This window comes from Manis javanica, chromosome 2 (assembly GCF_040802235.1).
Source record: "Manis javanica isolate MJ-LG chromosome 2, MJ_LKY, whole genome shotgun sequence".
NCBI lineage: Eukaryota > Metazoa > Chordata > Mammalia > Pholidota > Manidae > Manis > Manis javanica.
In genome coordinates, this window is record NC_133157.1 from 195733350 (window position 1) to 195751213 (window position 17864).

The following is a 17864-nucleotide window of genomic DNA, read 5'->3' on the forward strand; positions in this document are numbered from 1 at the left end:
TAAGTCATGAAACCATAGAACTCTTAGAAAAAAATACAGTCAAAAATCTCTTGGACATAAACATGAGTGACTTCTTCATGAACATATCTCCCCGAGCAAGGGAAACAAAAGCAAAAACAAACAAGTGGGACTATATCAAGTTGAAAAGCTTCTGTACAGCAAAGGACACCATCAATAGAACAAAAAGGTATCATACAGTATGGGAAAATATATTCATAAATGACAGATCCAATAAAGGGTTGACATCCAAAATATATAAAGAGCTCACGTACCTCAACAAACAAAAAGTGAATAATCCAATTAAAAAATGGGCAGAGGAGCTGAACAGACAGTTCTCCAAAGAATAAATTCAGAGGGCCAACAGACACATGAAAAGATACTCCACATTGCTAGTCATCAGAGAAATGCAAATTTAAACCACAATGAGATATCACCTCACACCAGTAAGGATCGCCACCATCCAAAAGACAAACAACAATAGATGTTGGCAAGGTTGTGGAGAAAGGGGAACCCTCCTACACTGCTGGTGGGAATGTAAATTAGTTCAACCATTGTAGAAAACAGTATGGAGGTTCCTCAAAAAGCTCAAAATAGAAATACCGTTTGACCCAGGAATTCCACTCCTAGGAATTTACCCTAGTAATGCAGCAGCCCAGTTTGAAAGAGACAGATGTACCCCTTGACTATTTACAATAGCCAAGAAATGGAAGCAACCTAAGTGTCCATCAGTAGATGAACGGATAAAGAAGAGGTGGTACATATACACAATGGAATATTATTCAGCCTTAAGAAGAAAGCAAATCCTACCATTTGCAACAACATGGATGGAGCTAGAGGGTATTATGCTCAGTGAAATAAGACAGGTGGAGAAAGACAAGTATCAAATCATTTCAATCATATGTGGAATATAAGAACAAAGGAAAAACTGAAGGAAAAAAACAGCAGCAGAATCACAGAACCCAAGAATGAACTAACAGTTACCAAAGGAAAAGGGACTGGGAAGGATGGGTGGGAAAGGAGGGATAAGGGCGGAGAAGAAGAAAGGGGGCCTTACAATTAGCATGTATAATGTGTGTTGAGGGGCACAGGGAGGGCTGTGTAACACAGAGAAGACAAGTAATGATTTTACAGCATTTTACTATGCTGATGGACAGTGACTAATGGGGTACATGGGGGGACTTGGTGAAGGGGGGAGTCTAGTAAACATAATGTTCCTCATGTAATTGTAGATTAATGATACAAAATTAAAAAAATGCACTGCTAATTTCACAGACAAATCTGCACTAAAAAGTTCCTGGGAACACATCATAGGGCAGCCTGTTTCTATTTGGCAAATGCATTTGGCATTCACAAACACTATCCTGAAGCACTTTTCACATGAGTGTATTCAGATATTTAATCACAATAACCACCTAAGTGTAAAACATTACTAATTTAAGGTAAAGGAAAGAGAATTGTTCGCTGCTAGCCTATAATTATAAAGAACTGAAATTGAACAACAGTAATGAGTGGTTCTAGGATAAATTGGTCATAATTTCAAAAAAAGAGACATAAAAAGTAAAAAATAGGAGATATAAATATGAAGGATGCTTTATCCAGAAGTGTTTCAGATTATGAAGTCATTTATGTTCACTGATTACATGACAATTTTCTTACTTTTCATTTTTTTTTCTTTCTCTCCAAAGATCTATTTAAAAAGTAAATTTGCAAATATTGACTCTTCTAAACTGACATAAACCTCTCTCCTACAAGCTAAGTTTATATACAGTACAAAACAATTCATTTATGTTAGTCAATTATGTCAAATAACTGTGCTCCATTAAAAAAAGTCCACCAAGTTAATTGTTTAATAGTATTAACCACTTGTTTGCCTAAAACAAAACATTCTGTAGGCAGTTATTTCAAAAGTCCTTCATGCTTTTGGCATTTTTTTCAAAGGATTTCAATTTTATATTTATTCACAGAATAATAATAGTTTACTAGGCACAACTATATAATCAATAACAAATACTATGGACACATGATCATAGTACATCTTAGTAACCTATTTATGAGATGAGCATTACCATCCCTATGCAAATTAGAAAACTCAGCCGCAGATGGTAAGGTCACGTGGCCAAAGTCAGCAGTTAGTAGAGAACCAGGACCTGAACTCAGACACACTTAAAGAATACTGGTTTGCACATTCTCCGTAGATGATCTTATAACTTTGGAGAAGTTTCTGTAAATAGGACTTTTTAAAGATGATATTATTAGAAAATCCATTAGGTAATGTTCCTAAAGAGACAATGTATGCTGACAATAAAAGTAAAAATATAGCAATTAAAAATTTTAAGTTTTATTCACTTTCTCCAGTCACTAAAACCCAAATCCCTTTTAGAGAATATGTCCTTAACCATTCAGCAGCACCATATAAAGAAAAGAAAGATAAAAAGAAGTTGTGAACATTGTTAATTACTTAAAATAAATGGCATTTTGTTGTTATAGGAAATCTTTAACTTAAAAGTAGATCTAAAATATTTTGTCAAAGATATCTGTGAATATATAATGAAGATCTTTACCAGAAGAAAAATAAAATAAGTAAAAATTGCCTTTTTTTGGTAATGGCAAGTATTTATTTCTTTAGCTACAAAAATTTCACATTTTGGAATATATAATTTTATGGTAAATCCAGATTACATACTTCATAATGCAATTATTTCATTTGCTGATTTATTTTGACACTACCTACACTTTAAGAGAAATTGGTTTGACAATTGGAGAGAAGGTCTCAACTAATGACTAATTCAAAGTTATCTGTATTTGTCTTTTCCAAGTATCTTTTACATTAACTGTATATGATTAGGAAAACTAGACATAAGAATATTTAAGATCATTAAATTTTAAAATTAAGGTCTTGGGCAGTGAAGCTAACAGAACTATTTGAATAACATTCTTATTTTGCATTTAAGAAATAAAATTATAACTCACTTGAAAATTGAATTGCAAATCCAGATTTGCTGATATAAAAATCTGTGTCAAACTGGATGGTTACTATATTTAGGGTGCTATGGATTCCTTCAGGAATAAGAGATCCACTAATTTCCTTTAAGAGCATCTCATTCTCTGGTGGACCATCCCAAACTCGGAGTATATCATGTGATGCTTCCGTATCAAAAGCAAGAAACTGTAAGCTGTGGGAGAACCATACGTTTCTGATTAATTTAAACCCAGATTCAGTTTTAAATAAAGAATATAACAAATATGCATCTTTGCTTTTTTAATTCATTTTATTCTATAAAGAATATATTATGTAAACAGCATATATAATCTTTATGAATTTTCCTTAAGCAGTATAATTTATTTCTTTAGAATATGATTAAATATACCATCATATCACCTTTGCTAATTACGAAAATGTTCAGGTAAACATTCTTTTCAGGGTTCATGAATTTTAAGTGGCAACAGCAGGTGACATCTATGGGGAAATTGGTATGTGCCAGGCACTGTACAAAATGCATTGCTCCCACATGTTTTCTTTGTTTAATTGTAATAATGACCCAATGAAGCAGGAATGACTTGAATCTCACGTTTCTAAGTGTGGTGAATGGAGTTTAGATAGATTAAATAAAATTGCCCAAATGGTGGAAGAGTCATGAATTGAACTCAGGTTTTCAGACTCCATAGTATATATTTTTAGCAATTGTCAACTTTGTTTGTTTGTTTGTTTTGTCAGAATGAAATGACATTTATTCTAGGAATGCAAGAATAGTTCACATTAAAAAATCAATCACTACATTTCATCACAATGAGATATAAGGAAAAAAATCATATGAATATCTCAGTATACACAGAAAAAGTATTTTTAAAAATTAAACATTATATTCATATCCAATAATCTGGGAGTAAAGGGGAACTTCCCTAATGTACGTATTAAAAATAATATGTATTCCCCCCCCCCAAAAAAAAGAGAAGCACAAAAAAACAAAAAAACAGAAAAACTGTTTCAGGTTAATTTTATGTTCTTTATGTCTAACCTAGATAAAATCAATATCTGATACATTTTATGGCTAGTGCCCAAAATTAGGAATTCAATTATATCAACATGACCAATTCTCTCTCTGTTTCTCTTTATCTCTCTCTCTCTTTATATATGTGTGTGTATATATATATATATATATATATATATATAGCATTTTAAATAAAACAATACATGGTCTATACTAAAGAAAAAGATTGGCTTTTGGCTTTTTCTTTTAAAGATTGGCTGAAGATCAATCCAGTGTAGTCTATTTTGATTTTTGCAAATTCCCTTGTAGAAGCAATAAACTAGTTTACATCCAATAATAGATAGGGTACACCTTTCACCATGTTAACAGAGGATAATACCTGTTTTCAATGCTACCTTCACCATCCAAAAGGCTATCTGAAATTCCACTTATAAAAAGAAGCAATTCTTAGTCATTGTTTACTGAGCTCTAATGCACTAACTAGCTCATATGTCAAGGAGGATTTGTTCATCTATCAAAGCATTCCCAGCCATAACCACATTAGTTAAACTAGGAGTGAGGGAATACTGGTGCTGACTTACAAAGGATGGTCTGCCTTTATCTAAGGGGCAACAATGTGAAGAATTTTGAGTCACCCAACTAATCTCAAAAGGAAAGGTGGTGCCCCAGAAATGTGCTTAGAGCCCGGGAAAACAGGGAATCGTTATGGGTTCCCTTTCTTTTTTTCTTCTAAGTGTTCTTGAGGCCTAACTTATGATAATGACCTGCCCGATTTTATGGACCTCTCAAAATAGTGGAACTCAGCGTCCTGAATAATCAAGAATTGAAAGAGTAGAATATCCAAGAACAGGGAAAATCCTCAATCTCTGTACTCTCTTATAACTATGAAAGTCCTCTTCTAAGGAGTTATATGAGCTCCTGCTGTCACCCCACTCAGTAAACCATGCTGATTAATACATTCTTCATATTTTAAACAGATGAACACCAAGTTTCCCCTTATAAGATTAAAAGTATTTGTGTGATACTGTACATAAGGGCTCATCAAGAAATTCAGATTCCCCAGTAATTTTGAGAAAATGAAATCCATTTACCTGACAATGTTTCCTGGATCTACCTCGATCATCCACATGCAACGCAGATTATTGTCATACGGAAAGGGGTAACCAGGAGATAAGATTCTTCCTGATGATTCTCCTTTAAAACGACCTCCACATTCAGCTAATACAAAAACAACAAAAACTTAAGTTACAATTTCACGCTAACCTTTTCAAAATAATCTACAAATTTCTCGAGTATATATTTTTCACCTTAAGGAAAATAGGGACTAATTAACCCACTTCTTAAAAGTACACATTTGTATATGCTTTCTCAGATTAAGGGATTCACTGAAGCAAAAATATACTGTACAATAAAACAAGTCTCAAGTGAGATCACAGAAAAGATTATAAAATGAAACTAATTATGGAATAAAAAAAGCACACACTCAAAAATTCTGAGTTTAGGTATCCAAACATTTTAAGATGGTGTTGTTAAATAACGATAACTTAAACAGGGGAAGCAGATGGCAAGTTGCTCAACTGCTAGCTGGTTGTAGTCTGTATAATTCATCATATTGCTATCCCACCTCTGAGAAAAACTAATCTTTACTGTCCCTCAGGCCTTCTAAATTTCATTGTCCTTTTATTTCCTTTAAATCATTCTAAACTCTTTCACTTTTAACCTTCCAAAAGTCACAGTGGCAATTTTATTAGATTTCTTGTATCAGTTAAATCTAGTTTGGTTTGATTTAATGTGGCCTGATTTTTATAAAATATATCAAATTAAAAATGGAAGTATTGTCATACAATACAATCAAATTTTTATCTTTTGGGGAATTTTTTTTCTCCATTTTAATACTCTTTATTATATTGGGATGTTTGGAGTGGTTTTAATTTGGTAGACATATAATCTAGAAAGGACTGTGTATGGCAAAAGAGAGAAATTAAGTAATTCAATTAGTATTTTGCTCTATACCTCTAAACACCAGAAACAAGGAGAACAATGTATATTATGTTATACATTTGAAAATTGTGAAGATTATCTCCTACACAGAAAGAAAACAAACCCAAAACTTTTACTTTTAGCTTAAATAATTGAAGATACTCCTACATTTATTTTTCCTCTCATCTGCATTGTTTCCATTTTACTCAAATTCAATGACTGAACTAAGTATCTTGGTTTTGCTTTATTATTAGAACAAAGAAGGTCAAAGACAAAGTGTTAGCATTTGAAAAGACCTAATGACAATAGAATCTTATGTTTCAGTTTGGAGGCTCTATTCGTATAGGTAAATTAGTTTCAAATATTAGATACTATATTTTACCACAATGTGATGGTTAGTTTGATGTGTCATCTTGGTTAGGCTATGCTACCCAGCTATTTAATCAAACACTTACCCAGGTGTTGTTGTGAAGCTATTTTTTAGGTACGGCTAATATTTCCAACAGTTGAATTTAAATTAAATAAAGGAGATTACCTTTGGTAATGTAGGTGGCCCTCAGACAATCAATTGGAAGGCCTTCAAAGCAAAAACTGAATTTCCAGACAAGAAGAAATCCTTCCTCAAGACTGTAGCATTAACTCCTGCCTGAGTTTCCAGCCTTTTGATCTTCCCTATGGATCTGCCCCCAGAACTGCATGAGTTAATTCCTTAAAATAAATATCTTAGAAAGGTAGATAGATAGATATTCTATTGATTCTCTTTCTCAGGAGAATGCTGAGACACCTGCCCATAGATGACTAAGCAATTTTATTTTGTATTGCATTAATGATAATAAAAAACTTATTTTTAAGTTAATAAGAAAATATAAGATGTCACCATCACTTACTGAGATTTTTCACATTTTTTTAACAAAAACTTTGTTCATCAGCCTAGAACAATGTAACACTATCACTTCATTTTTCATCTTTTCCTTATGATTTGTAACTGTTATTGGCATACATTTATGGTAAGAACAGATTTGATACTTCAGTCCCCCAGATTAATCTTTAATCACCTGCAGGTCAAATTTGTTTTGTGCACTATATTGTATCTTGAATGTAAACATAGCTCCTTTTTCTCCATATTTCTTTTCTACAAACATTACTTAGCATTTTGACTTCAAATAAGCCAGTGTGTTATGCCATCACGCTGGGGTTCATAATCTGACAGACTTATGTTTGCAGGATTAAAATGAAATAATGTTTGAAGAAGGTATGCAGGTTAAATCCTTCAAGCTATGATGCTTCAATTTTTGTTTGATCAATATAGAAGCTTCAGAAACGTAAGTACCTAGAAATAATCCACATAATTGAGAAAAAAGTTTCTTATTTGACAGAGACAGAAATATAATCATAATATACATTTAAGGTTAATAAGCACAGAAAACTATAATTTTAGGCCAGGTGGTAAGGATATTAATTGTTGCATTGGAGAACACCATCTAAAATAGAATTTCATCTTCTGTTATTAAGGAAATTATCAGCATGACACACCATGTGTTCAGATGTTTTCAGCTGTTATTCCTGATCATCCATCATTTTAAAAAAGCTTATCCTTCTCATGAAATCTTGAGCAGTATCGGGTCACTAAGTTTTGACTTGGTAGATTTGTAAATACAAAGTGTACTGATTTGTTGCAAACATAATTAAAATCTCCTGATCCCGGACCAAATGTTCTTCCATTTCAACAATTTTTTTTTAGAAAATAAAGAATGTTTTTAGCTTGGTTCAACACATATAGAAAAGACATGACTTCTAATATTTTTTTTCTAATTTTAATTTTAAGGACAGCATGGCAAGTCAGTACTAACAAGTTTATAGTTGTTTTGCTATTATAACAATGATTTTCCGAATATATTTTATATTTACATTAAAGAATATAACCTCAGAGAATGAATCAGTGCTATAATTTTTTCATAACCAATGCCAGTGGGTTGATTGTTGGTCATATAGCAGAATCCAAAGGCTTTTCAATTTAAGTTGATTATTATTTTAGATACTACCCTCATAATCTATTCAAAACCAGATGCCACCTGAAAAGAAAGGACTATGATTGAATTTTGGTTAAATAAAAACAGGTCTGCTTTCCGTGTGAATCAACATTTCAATAAACCAATAGAGGTTTCATGGCACCAAAAACATTGCAATTAGTTGCTAGGTCTCTAAGAACTAGAATTTCATGATTCCTTTTTGTATTCTAGCAAGTTTGGAGGAAATTCCTATGTTGACCATATCAACTAACAAAGTTAAAAATTCAAAAGGTTCATGTTTTCAGAAACATGAGACTTACTGATTAAAAATAAGCAGTTGTTTAGATATCAATTATACCACAGACAGTAAAGCTGTTTTTTAAAGAAGGTTTAGGTCAATTTTAGCCAGATGGGCCTAACACAGAATGGATTTATGCCTCCCTAAATGCCAGCAAGAAATAAGAATGACTGAAGAATCACTGCATGTTGCTCCCTATTGAGGAGTCAGTGTTTTGTCAAAACCTTGTTTTCTTTTACTCTAGTATTCCAACCTGGCACTTATTTGATCTTTGGAGCAGAAAAGAAAAAAAGCAGATGTCTTTTTCAACTCTTCCCTATCCACCTTCCTACCTACACATATGAGGTCATTCATTGTTATCTAATGACAGTTATAAAATAGAACTTTAGTTACACAAAGAAGAGAGAAAATGATCATTCTTTAGTTCTGTGTAGGCACTATATCTGATGTTTCTGACTCTCACAAGCCTTTTTTATTGAAAGCGGTTAATTATGTTATGTTATATACACATAAGAAAAGCATATTCACTTTCTTAGACTTTTGAAAAGAAAGCTTTTGATGTTATTGAGAATACTTTAGCGTTTTTTAATCTACCTTGATTACAGGATAAGCAATAATTTCATTTATTAGAACAAATCTGGTCAGTGTGACTCAAGAAATGTGTATGATTATGTTTTCTACCTACCACTTCAGCATTTTATTAAAAAAATAATAATAATAAGGGAGAAATGTGGGATTCACATATAAATCAAGTATAAAAATCAAACGAATAATCATATCTGACTTGACTGTTTATAGTTCATGATGTGTGATCAAAACCAAAAGTTTCGGTGATAGGACTGCCCTTGCACTGTTCATCATGTAAGAACTTATATATTCACTATATAAGACCTTGTTCACCATGTAAGAACTTGTTCGTTATGCTTCAGAAGATTGGAGACTGTTGAGATAGAGGCTTGGGGTTGATTAATGACTGTGCATTGACTCCCATATACAGAATTTTATTATTGTTAACAACCATTTGATCAATAAATATGAGAGATGCCCTCTCAAAAAAATGTTAAAAAAAAAGAATCAACACATTTTTGTAGTTACATTTTTATAAATATAACAGAAATGAAATGACTTCACACAAACTGTTGTACAAAAAAAATGCACTCATCAATAAGAGTATGAAAAGGACCCTTTTACTTTCTTTCAACTTCCTTCTGACAAATTTGAGCTATGAGTTCATTAACTTCTTGAATTAAGGTATGAGTTATGTATGGAAAGATGAAATCACTTGAAAAGGTACAGCATAGTTTGACAACACTTCTACAGAAATATTTTGTGAAAATATAAAAGTATCCTACCAATACAGGAAGGCAGAGGATAATCCCATGCCCTTCTCTCCCCTGTCATACACTTGAGGAGGCTGCTTCCATGGAGAGTGTAGCCCGGATTGCATCCATAAATGATAGTGCTACCAGCAAAGTGCCCTTGGTCACTGATCTTGTATCCAAACTGTGGAATGCCAGGATCCTCACAATGTGAAAGTTCAAAACCTGAGAGAAGAATATAAAGACATTAAAGGCAGCATTTAATAGTAAGGTTTAATATTGTGCAAACAGTCCTTTTTTATTATTTTTAATATGACTGCATGATTTTCCTAGTTGTATTGCTCTTACCACATTTAATTCTTATAGCATGCAAAAGCTGCCTACAGCTCTTTTTTTCTTGACGATTAGAATTTGTTGTATCTTTAAAACAACATGATTTACCATGATACCCCATGGTCTATCTGACTCTTTCCTGGCTTGTTATAGTACTGAGCTTCTTGCCTGCTTTAAGTGATTCAATGGCATAAAGTGACTCAAGGAATTCAGCTAATAATAGATTCTGACTAGTATAACTACTAGGATCATATCATTGAAATTTTACATTCACATAAAATATATGAATAACAAATATATCCATTGCAAATATAACTGTAGACTGCCTTCCTTTTTACTCTCAGAGGGAGTCTCATATTTAAAATATACTTTATGAAGAGGTCATATAAAAGAGTATTCAGCTTGAAGAATTCTGAACTTTTCTACTCAGCCTTCTCCAAAAACGACAGCTTTAAAAAGGAAAAAAAATAAAAGAGCACACATAATGTAGCGGGGGGCGGCGGGGGTGTCACGAGGAAGGCAGTATAGCACAGAGGAGACAAGTAGTGGCTCTATAGCATCTTACTATGCTGATGGACAGTGACTGTAATGGGGTATGTCGGGGGGACTTGGTAATGGAGGGAATCTAGTAACCACAATGTTGTTCATGTGATTGTATATTAATGATATCAAAATAAATATATAAAAGAGGAGCAGCAGCTTCCTACACACTGTCATTCTGTGGTGCTGAGGAACTGTTTTTGTGTTTTGCACAGTTGGGGGGGGCGCTTTCTCCTTGAATTTTGCTGGAAACTTGGGATCCAAAACATTGTAATTAGTTGCTCAAGGGTAACCCTTGAGAGGTAACTTGGAACTATATGAGCAGTGAGAGAAATCCAGGGAGCTTTGCCCAACTCTGGAGGAGGTTTATGTTTCCATTTCAAGAATGACGCTCAGGACCTTACAGACATCTCTAGATTGTTAAAAAACAAAACAAACAACAAACAAACAAACAAACAAAAACCTGGAGACACGGGAGACCCTTGGAGAAAGGTATTTATAGTCCAAAGATCAGAATGAGAATCCAGGATCTTTTCCATCCCATCTCCAAGGAGTAAAGATGTTTCCACCCTCTTTTGGGGAAAGAAGGGGAAGATATCTGCTTCAAGCAGAACAATTTAGTTTTCCTTCATCCCTTTTCTCTGGCTGCTTGTGTGGATTTTCCCACCCGATTCATCAATGTTGCTATAGGGGTAAGGATTGGCTCAAAGTGGGGAGGAGGAGACATCATTATTATTATTACTACTACTACTATTGTTATTACATTACTTAAATAGTAATACTTAATTTGTCTTGTGTGCATATTAAGGGAAAGTTAATAAGCTAAACATTCAAAACCTAAAAGTTATAGCACAATTCACGGTAAAGACCCTGACAGAACAAGAAAAGGATACTTCGTAATTTAAATCAAATGTAATACTAGTAATCAAAATCTAAGTTCCCTAGATTAGATTTTGGAGTTCTTAGTTCTTACAATTGTTTTTTCTTTAATGCTTTACAAAATATATAAATGTAAGATAAATGACATAATGAATGCACTAAAGAAAAGTTACAAATTGTATCAGTTACAGATTCTGAAACTAGACAACTATAATGAATATTCTAAATAGCCTTAGTAATTGGAGAAATTTTTAATTTCAAGAGAAATAATATTGGAGGACAAAGAAAACTTTTGTGTGTGTTCAATCATATGATAATCAGAGAGATTTGCATCACTTTCCTATAGGCATGGATCCTTGACCAAATTAATACAGATTTGAACTAGAAAGCAAAAATGTATGTATTAGCTCACTGATGTCAAATTATTGACATCATTGACTTCCTAGAGTGTTAAAACATAAAATCACCATAACTTGCACAGCTCGAAGTACTGAATTTATTCTCTAATTATTGACTATTAAGGGAAATATTAGCTCTCAAAAATTTAAGGAGTTCTTCCTATCCTATCCTCTTCTAGGGGGTCTTAAGCACTCCTTCCTCTGTTAACCTATGGAATTATTTTGTACATTTTAATTAAATTACAATCATGGGCTTCTTTCCCTTGTTTTCCTATACACTGGAATTATTTAATTTTTTTTCCTTCTTACCTATGATGCCTACCAAACACGAATCCTGGCACATAGCAAGTGCTCAGTAATACTTGTGAATGAATGTGGATTCTTAGAGACAATTATCTTTAAATGAAGGGATGACTGAAAAAGAAACTAAAGTAATGCTGATGAGAAACTGAAATTTATGAGACAATTAAAAGATATCTTTAGGAATTTCCTGTACAGATTAGTTTACGACAGCCCCATTTTGGTGAAAATATGTTAAAATAAAGCAAACTAAATGGCTTCAGAGATGGAGGCTTGAAGTGGTTAGAAGCCCATGACTCCAATTGTGACACAGATGAGATATAAAGGATACATGGTCAAGCAAGGCAATCTTTCAAACAGAGAAGTAGAAACAGCAGAAGTAGTAACTTTAAATTTTAGGACACATGAATTTGCATGGGTCTGCATACTTAATACTACATTTAAAATGTCCTTTTTCAAAGATTACAAGTTTGCACTTCTTCTACCAGGCATAATATTGAGTTTATCATTCAATATGCAGCCACTTTTGAGTTTTATCATATATCATTTATCAAAATGAAAATGGAAATCAAGCTCTCTTTTCAAAGTTTATTACCAAACTCATCCTTCCTTAATTTGAATGTTCTGTAAATGTGCTGGCAATTGCTGGCGATGAGGTAAATGGAGATATTTTTTGTAAATTAAGATAATTTATAATACTTTGCATTATAGATGAAAATGCACACAGACAATAGTATATAAGGTACAAAGCACAACATAATTTAGTCCAATTTGCTGGAATTATTGTTGCTTATTCATAAATATTCAGATTTGTCTTATCTTTATGGAAACATTCAGCTGCCAGTCTCTTTACTGAAGAGCTCACGTACTTGAAACTGACAATTAAAGATGTGTATGAAAAATCACATATACTATAAATATTCACCGTTCCTCATGAAATTTGATATTCTGATTAAATGAAAATTTCTAGAGCACAAAATGAACTGAAAATCCCCTTTATCTAAATAGCTGTGAGTTGCTGAAAAAGTTAAACTGACATCTAACTCCTTTTTTGCAACCATGCAGCATATTTAAGCATTTTTTATTTATTTTAAAGTTATTATGTGAAACCTACAAAAGAGTACAAGGGGTAACATAACAACCTCAACATCTGCCTCTATTAGATTCTAGTATCATAGCTGCTTCAGATTAATATTAATTCAGATTTGTTTTCAGGTTACTATTCATATTAATTGATTCATAATCACATTAATAGAATGGTTAAAAAATAAGTTTTGCAAAATATGTTAAAGCTCATTTTGTGTCTCCTCAACCCCTTCTAATTTTTCCCTAAGAGCCAGAAAATATTCTTAATTAGTATATTATGCTCACATACTTTTTAATTTACCATATACCTATGAACAATATATAGTATACTTTGCAAGTATTTATACATTTTATAAACCAAATAATTATTCTAACAATTCTTCTGAGGTTTTATTTATTACATCATTTTTTACCTTTTTATTTATATACACACATGCATTCATATCAAACTCACTTGAATTACTTTGTATTCCATTGGAAGCATACTCCAAAATTGATTTATTTATTCTCCAGCTGATGAGCAATTTACATTGTTACCAATTATTCACTGCTATGAAAAGGCTATACCTTTTTGTCTCCTTTTGTGCATATGCAAGTACCTCTATAGGACATACACTATGTAGGGATCCAAACTTCATTTTGTCCTCAGGATTCAATCAACATCCACTAATCTGCCATTTCACTTCTGCCTTTATCCAGTGAAAGAAAAATAGTTGAATTCCTAGCTCACATAATTTCTGTTAGTTTATTTATAAATAGCACCTGTGTATTTACATGGGGTACACTTATATATGGTCAGCATAACAGTACCAAGAATACAGCAAGGCAGATAGCTTAGAAATACAAATGATATTTGAAAACTCATTTTTGATGTAAGCATTTCTGATGTGACTTAAAATGAGAAGGTCCTTATATGCTTTATTTTTTTGAAATTCAGTTAAAATATAAAAATACACTTAATATTATAAAAGTTACATTTCATACTATTTAGTGGTGAATGGAGACATATTCATTTTATACACCAAAAGCAACAACTTTCAAATTTCTAAAGGAAAAGGGAGATATAACATTAATAAGGACATTGGGAAAGTTATGTTAGTTAAATATATTAGAGGAACATCTTTTTAAAAACTAAAATCTTACTAATATTTTAAATAATAATATAAGGAGACCAATGAGGATTAGATTACTCTATCATAATTTTAATCTCTGTAGAATTCCTTGGTGGATTTGATTCATAATAGTTAGAATAATACTCTTTAAGGATTATATTAATATTTACTTACTAAATTCCATTTAGGTCATGGGTCTTAAAAGAAAAAGCCTTATTTTAGAAATCTTTATATTTAAATGAGGATGTATATAAAGCTGAATGTCAATTTTCCACTTTAAAGTTAGCAAATAGGAAATAATCCATGATCATACACAACAGCTATGATAATCCTCTTTGATTTAGACATAATAAAGTATATAATGACAAAAAGAAAAGTATTGAACAATTATGCATTCCATGTTTCCTATTAATCAAACTAATAAAAAATTGACATACATTTTCTACGAGTCAAACATCAAATTTTGAAACCAAAAACTATAAGAATGCTTGAAGAAGACAATCCTTATAGTTTTGAGTCCATAGAAGTTAAGAATTTAAAAAAAAACATAAGTTCTTGTGGAAATGATTGCTATGCAGATAAAACTGTTGGGACAAGAAATAGTTTTTATTTTTGATTGCTGATATTCTCTAAATCCTATGTATAAAATTCTGACTAGACAATGTTACACACAGACTCTTACATTAGCTCTTGGGGATGAAGAAGTAAGTGATATTATTACATATGCTAATGTATGTCTCAGACGTCATATGTTTGTACATCATTCTGGGATAGTGGGATTCAGGTTTGCCTGAGTATTAATGTTTCACCATCTGCCATTTGGTATTTGGCCAAATGAATAGTTGGTATACTCTGGATATGTAGAAATGGAATTTTACTGGATATTGCCAAATTACTCTCGTAGTTGACTTTACCAACTTATATTACCAAAGTTGAAAGAGTTTCAAGTTCTTCTAATTGTCATCAGCATTTAGTGTTGTACAGCTCTTAATTTTTGCCAGCTTTATGAATGTGTAATAGCCTATTATTTGGAGGTTAATTTCCGTATTTTAATTTCTGCTAAGCATTTTTTTCTTATGCTTATTGGCCACTAGAGTTTTCTCTACCATGGAATTTTCTTTTGCTCAGACTTTCTTTTAGACTTTTTTTCTTAACGATTTGTAGGATTCCTTTCTATAAAGCATATATTTTTGTTCTAAGTATTATAAATATCTCCTTCCAAAATGTTTCATCTTTTTACTTTGTTTATGATGTGTTTTGCTACAGACATTTTTAAAAAATAGTTAATGACTGGAGCTTGGTTTGGAAAACAGAATCGATTAGCTATTTTGAGTTGTTAATATTTAATACAAGAAATTAAAGGGAAATATAAGAAATGCAAAGGGAGTGAAGGTCAGAAGACCACTGCTGGCTTTTGGGAAATCCTGGAGTTCAGGGAAGCTGCCACCCATATAACCACCTGCTAGCACACCGGACTCCTACCTGCAGTGATGGTGGAAAATAATGACCTCTCCGTCAATCCCTCCTTTTAGCCTTCATGGGACTGCCTTTAATTGGCAGAATCTGAGAAGAGATCTTTGCTGGCAAGAGTATGGGAACGTAGTTGCCAGGTTTTCAGTCTACTTCAGGGACTGACTCAGAAGAGAGGGGATGCTACTGACTATTGACAGGTTTTTGATTTTATATCATTAAAAAAAATCTTACTCCATCTTAAAGACAAAGCTGTTCTAGGCCACATTTTTTTTCTGTATTAAAGTTTTTGATACATAAAAGTCTTCCATCTCCCAGAAATTTAATTTTATGTAAGGAGTAAACCAGTAGGTCTTGATATTTAAGTTCAAAATTTACAAAGCTTTTGGTAAGTGGAGGTTATAAAAACAGTAATGACTCTTCTGTTATTCTAATATGAACACATTGCACCTAACATTCTCTATGTATGAGACAGATAATCAACAAATATTGAATATTTTAATAAGGAATCTTGTACTGTAAAATGCAGCATTAGTCAATACTTCCTGTATCGCCTGGTTAATATCAAAGTTTAAAGAATAAAGGAAATGCCACATACATCTGTTAAGTGCTTTCTAGGTAGAATCACATGGAGTAACTTTGTTGCTCCCTTGTAATTTATTTATTTTCTACTTGCATTTGCATTAAATAAATTATATACCAAGAATAAAGTTAGAATTAAAAGGTCATCTGGTTAGGTTTCATGGTTAACATTGCCAACAACATACTGGTAACTAAATTAAGGAGTTTAAATAGTGTGGGTAAAATTGCAATATTTCCAAAATCTCTCTTCTGGCCTTAGTGCATCTCCATATCAGTAGGTGTTTCCAAGGGTGAAGGGGAGTAGCCATCTCTATATTAATAGGTGATTACATGGGGGGAGTGAGGACATATATGGACCGGAGAGGTTGGGTGGGGTCCCTTTTTGCAGCAGTGTCATGAGCAACACAGGCAAGCAGAAGTGGATGAAGGCTTGTAAGCAAAAAACGGGTTTCTCCCACTTTATTTCTTCCTTTAACTGATTTCAGCTTCAAAGGTATTTTGCCCCAGGCTGGGAAAATATTTTTCCTCCAGAGTTACAATAGGATAATAAATTATATATGTATAAGGCTAGTACACAAGAAAAGGCATCACAAATTACCTAGTGCCTATCTTTAATTTTAATATAAAATTTGAAATGGCCATATTCTATGTGGATTATTGAATTTTTTCAAGCAACAAAATTGGAAGACCAGGAGGGTACAAATATATCTGAACTTTTCCCTTAGGGTAACAGACATTTCTTCAATGGGCTTTTAAGTAAATGAAATGTGCAGAGGTGATAATGTAAGGACATCTGAGCCCAAAGTTGCTGCCTAATAGGTGGGCATCATGGACATTTACCAGATCAGCTTTTGAGAACACTGTGCTGTAATCAATAATCTATCAAAAAGATATGATTTAGCCCTATAACAGATGGTTGCTTAAAATACCCAATTTTTTTCTACTAAATTAAAGTGGGGTACCTGCAAATGAATAGAGCTAAAATACCTATCTCTTCAAGAACAGAGTTTAAAGACCTCATACAACACCATAAAAGATACTAGGCCTAAGCCATGTGCTGGCCAGTAAGAAAGCATTGAGACTCTCAGGCATAAAATGACAAAAAGGTCTTTGGAAAGAATCACACTATCACTTTTAAAATTATTTATTTTTACATTTATGTCAACAATAAAAAAGAAGGTAAATCCATGGGATTTTAAATGCAAAATATCTAAAATTTAGGTTGGAGATAATATAGTACGGTGAAGAGCATGGAATCTAGAGGCAGAAAGCCTTGGTTTAATTTCCATATCTGTATATTATTAGCTATGTGACCTTGGGCAAGTGTATAACTTTCCTGCAATTCATTTTTTCTTTCTCTTCTCACTGGAAATAATAGTACCTCCCTCATAGGTTTACATCTCATACCTAGTAGGTAAATGTTAGCTATTATTTTTAATCCTTATATTCAATGTTATGATAATATTAAACTACCCTTTAAGTAAAATCCAAACCCCTTAATCTAGTCCACTTCACACCTAGCTTCCAACTTACTCAGTTTCTCCGAGTCTCATTGCTTATTCAGTTTCA

The 17864-nt window shown here is 32.6% G+C and overlaps 1 protein-coding gene across 5 annotated transcripts in view; it reads right to left on the reverse strand.

The window, feature by feature from the left end:
* Nucleotides 1-17864, reverse strand: part of CSMD3 (CUB and Sushi multiple domains 3) — a 1174595-nt gene that overhangs the window by 290435 nt on the left and 866296 nt on the right. For all 5 annotated transcript variants that reach the window (XM_073229983.1, XM_073229982.1, XM_073229981.1 and 2 more), the window contains 3 exons: nucleotides 9629-9820; nucleotides 5081-5207; nucleotides 2971-3173 (listed from right to left, as the gene is read on the reverse strand). In XM_073229983.1, the coding sequence (XP_073086084.1) occupies nucleotides 2971-3173; nucleotides 5081-5207; nucleotides 9629-9820 (522 nt within the window). The remainder of the gene's footprint in view (nucleotides 1-2970; nucleotides 3174-5080; nucleotides 5208-9628; nucleotides 9821-17864) is intronic.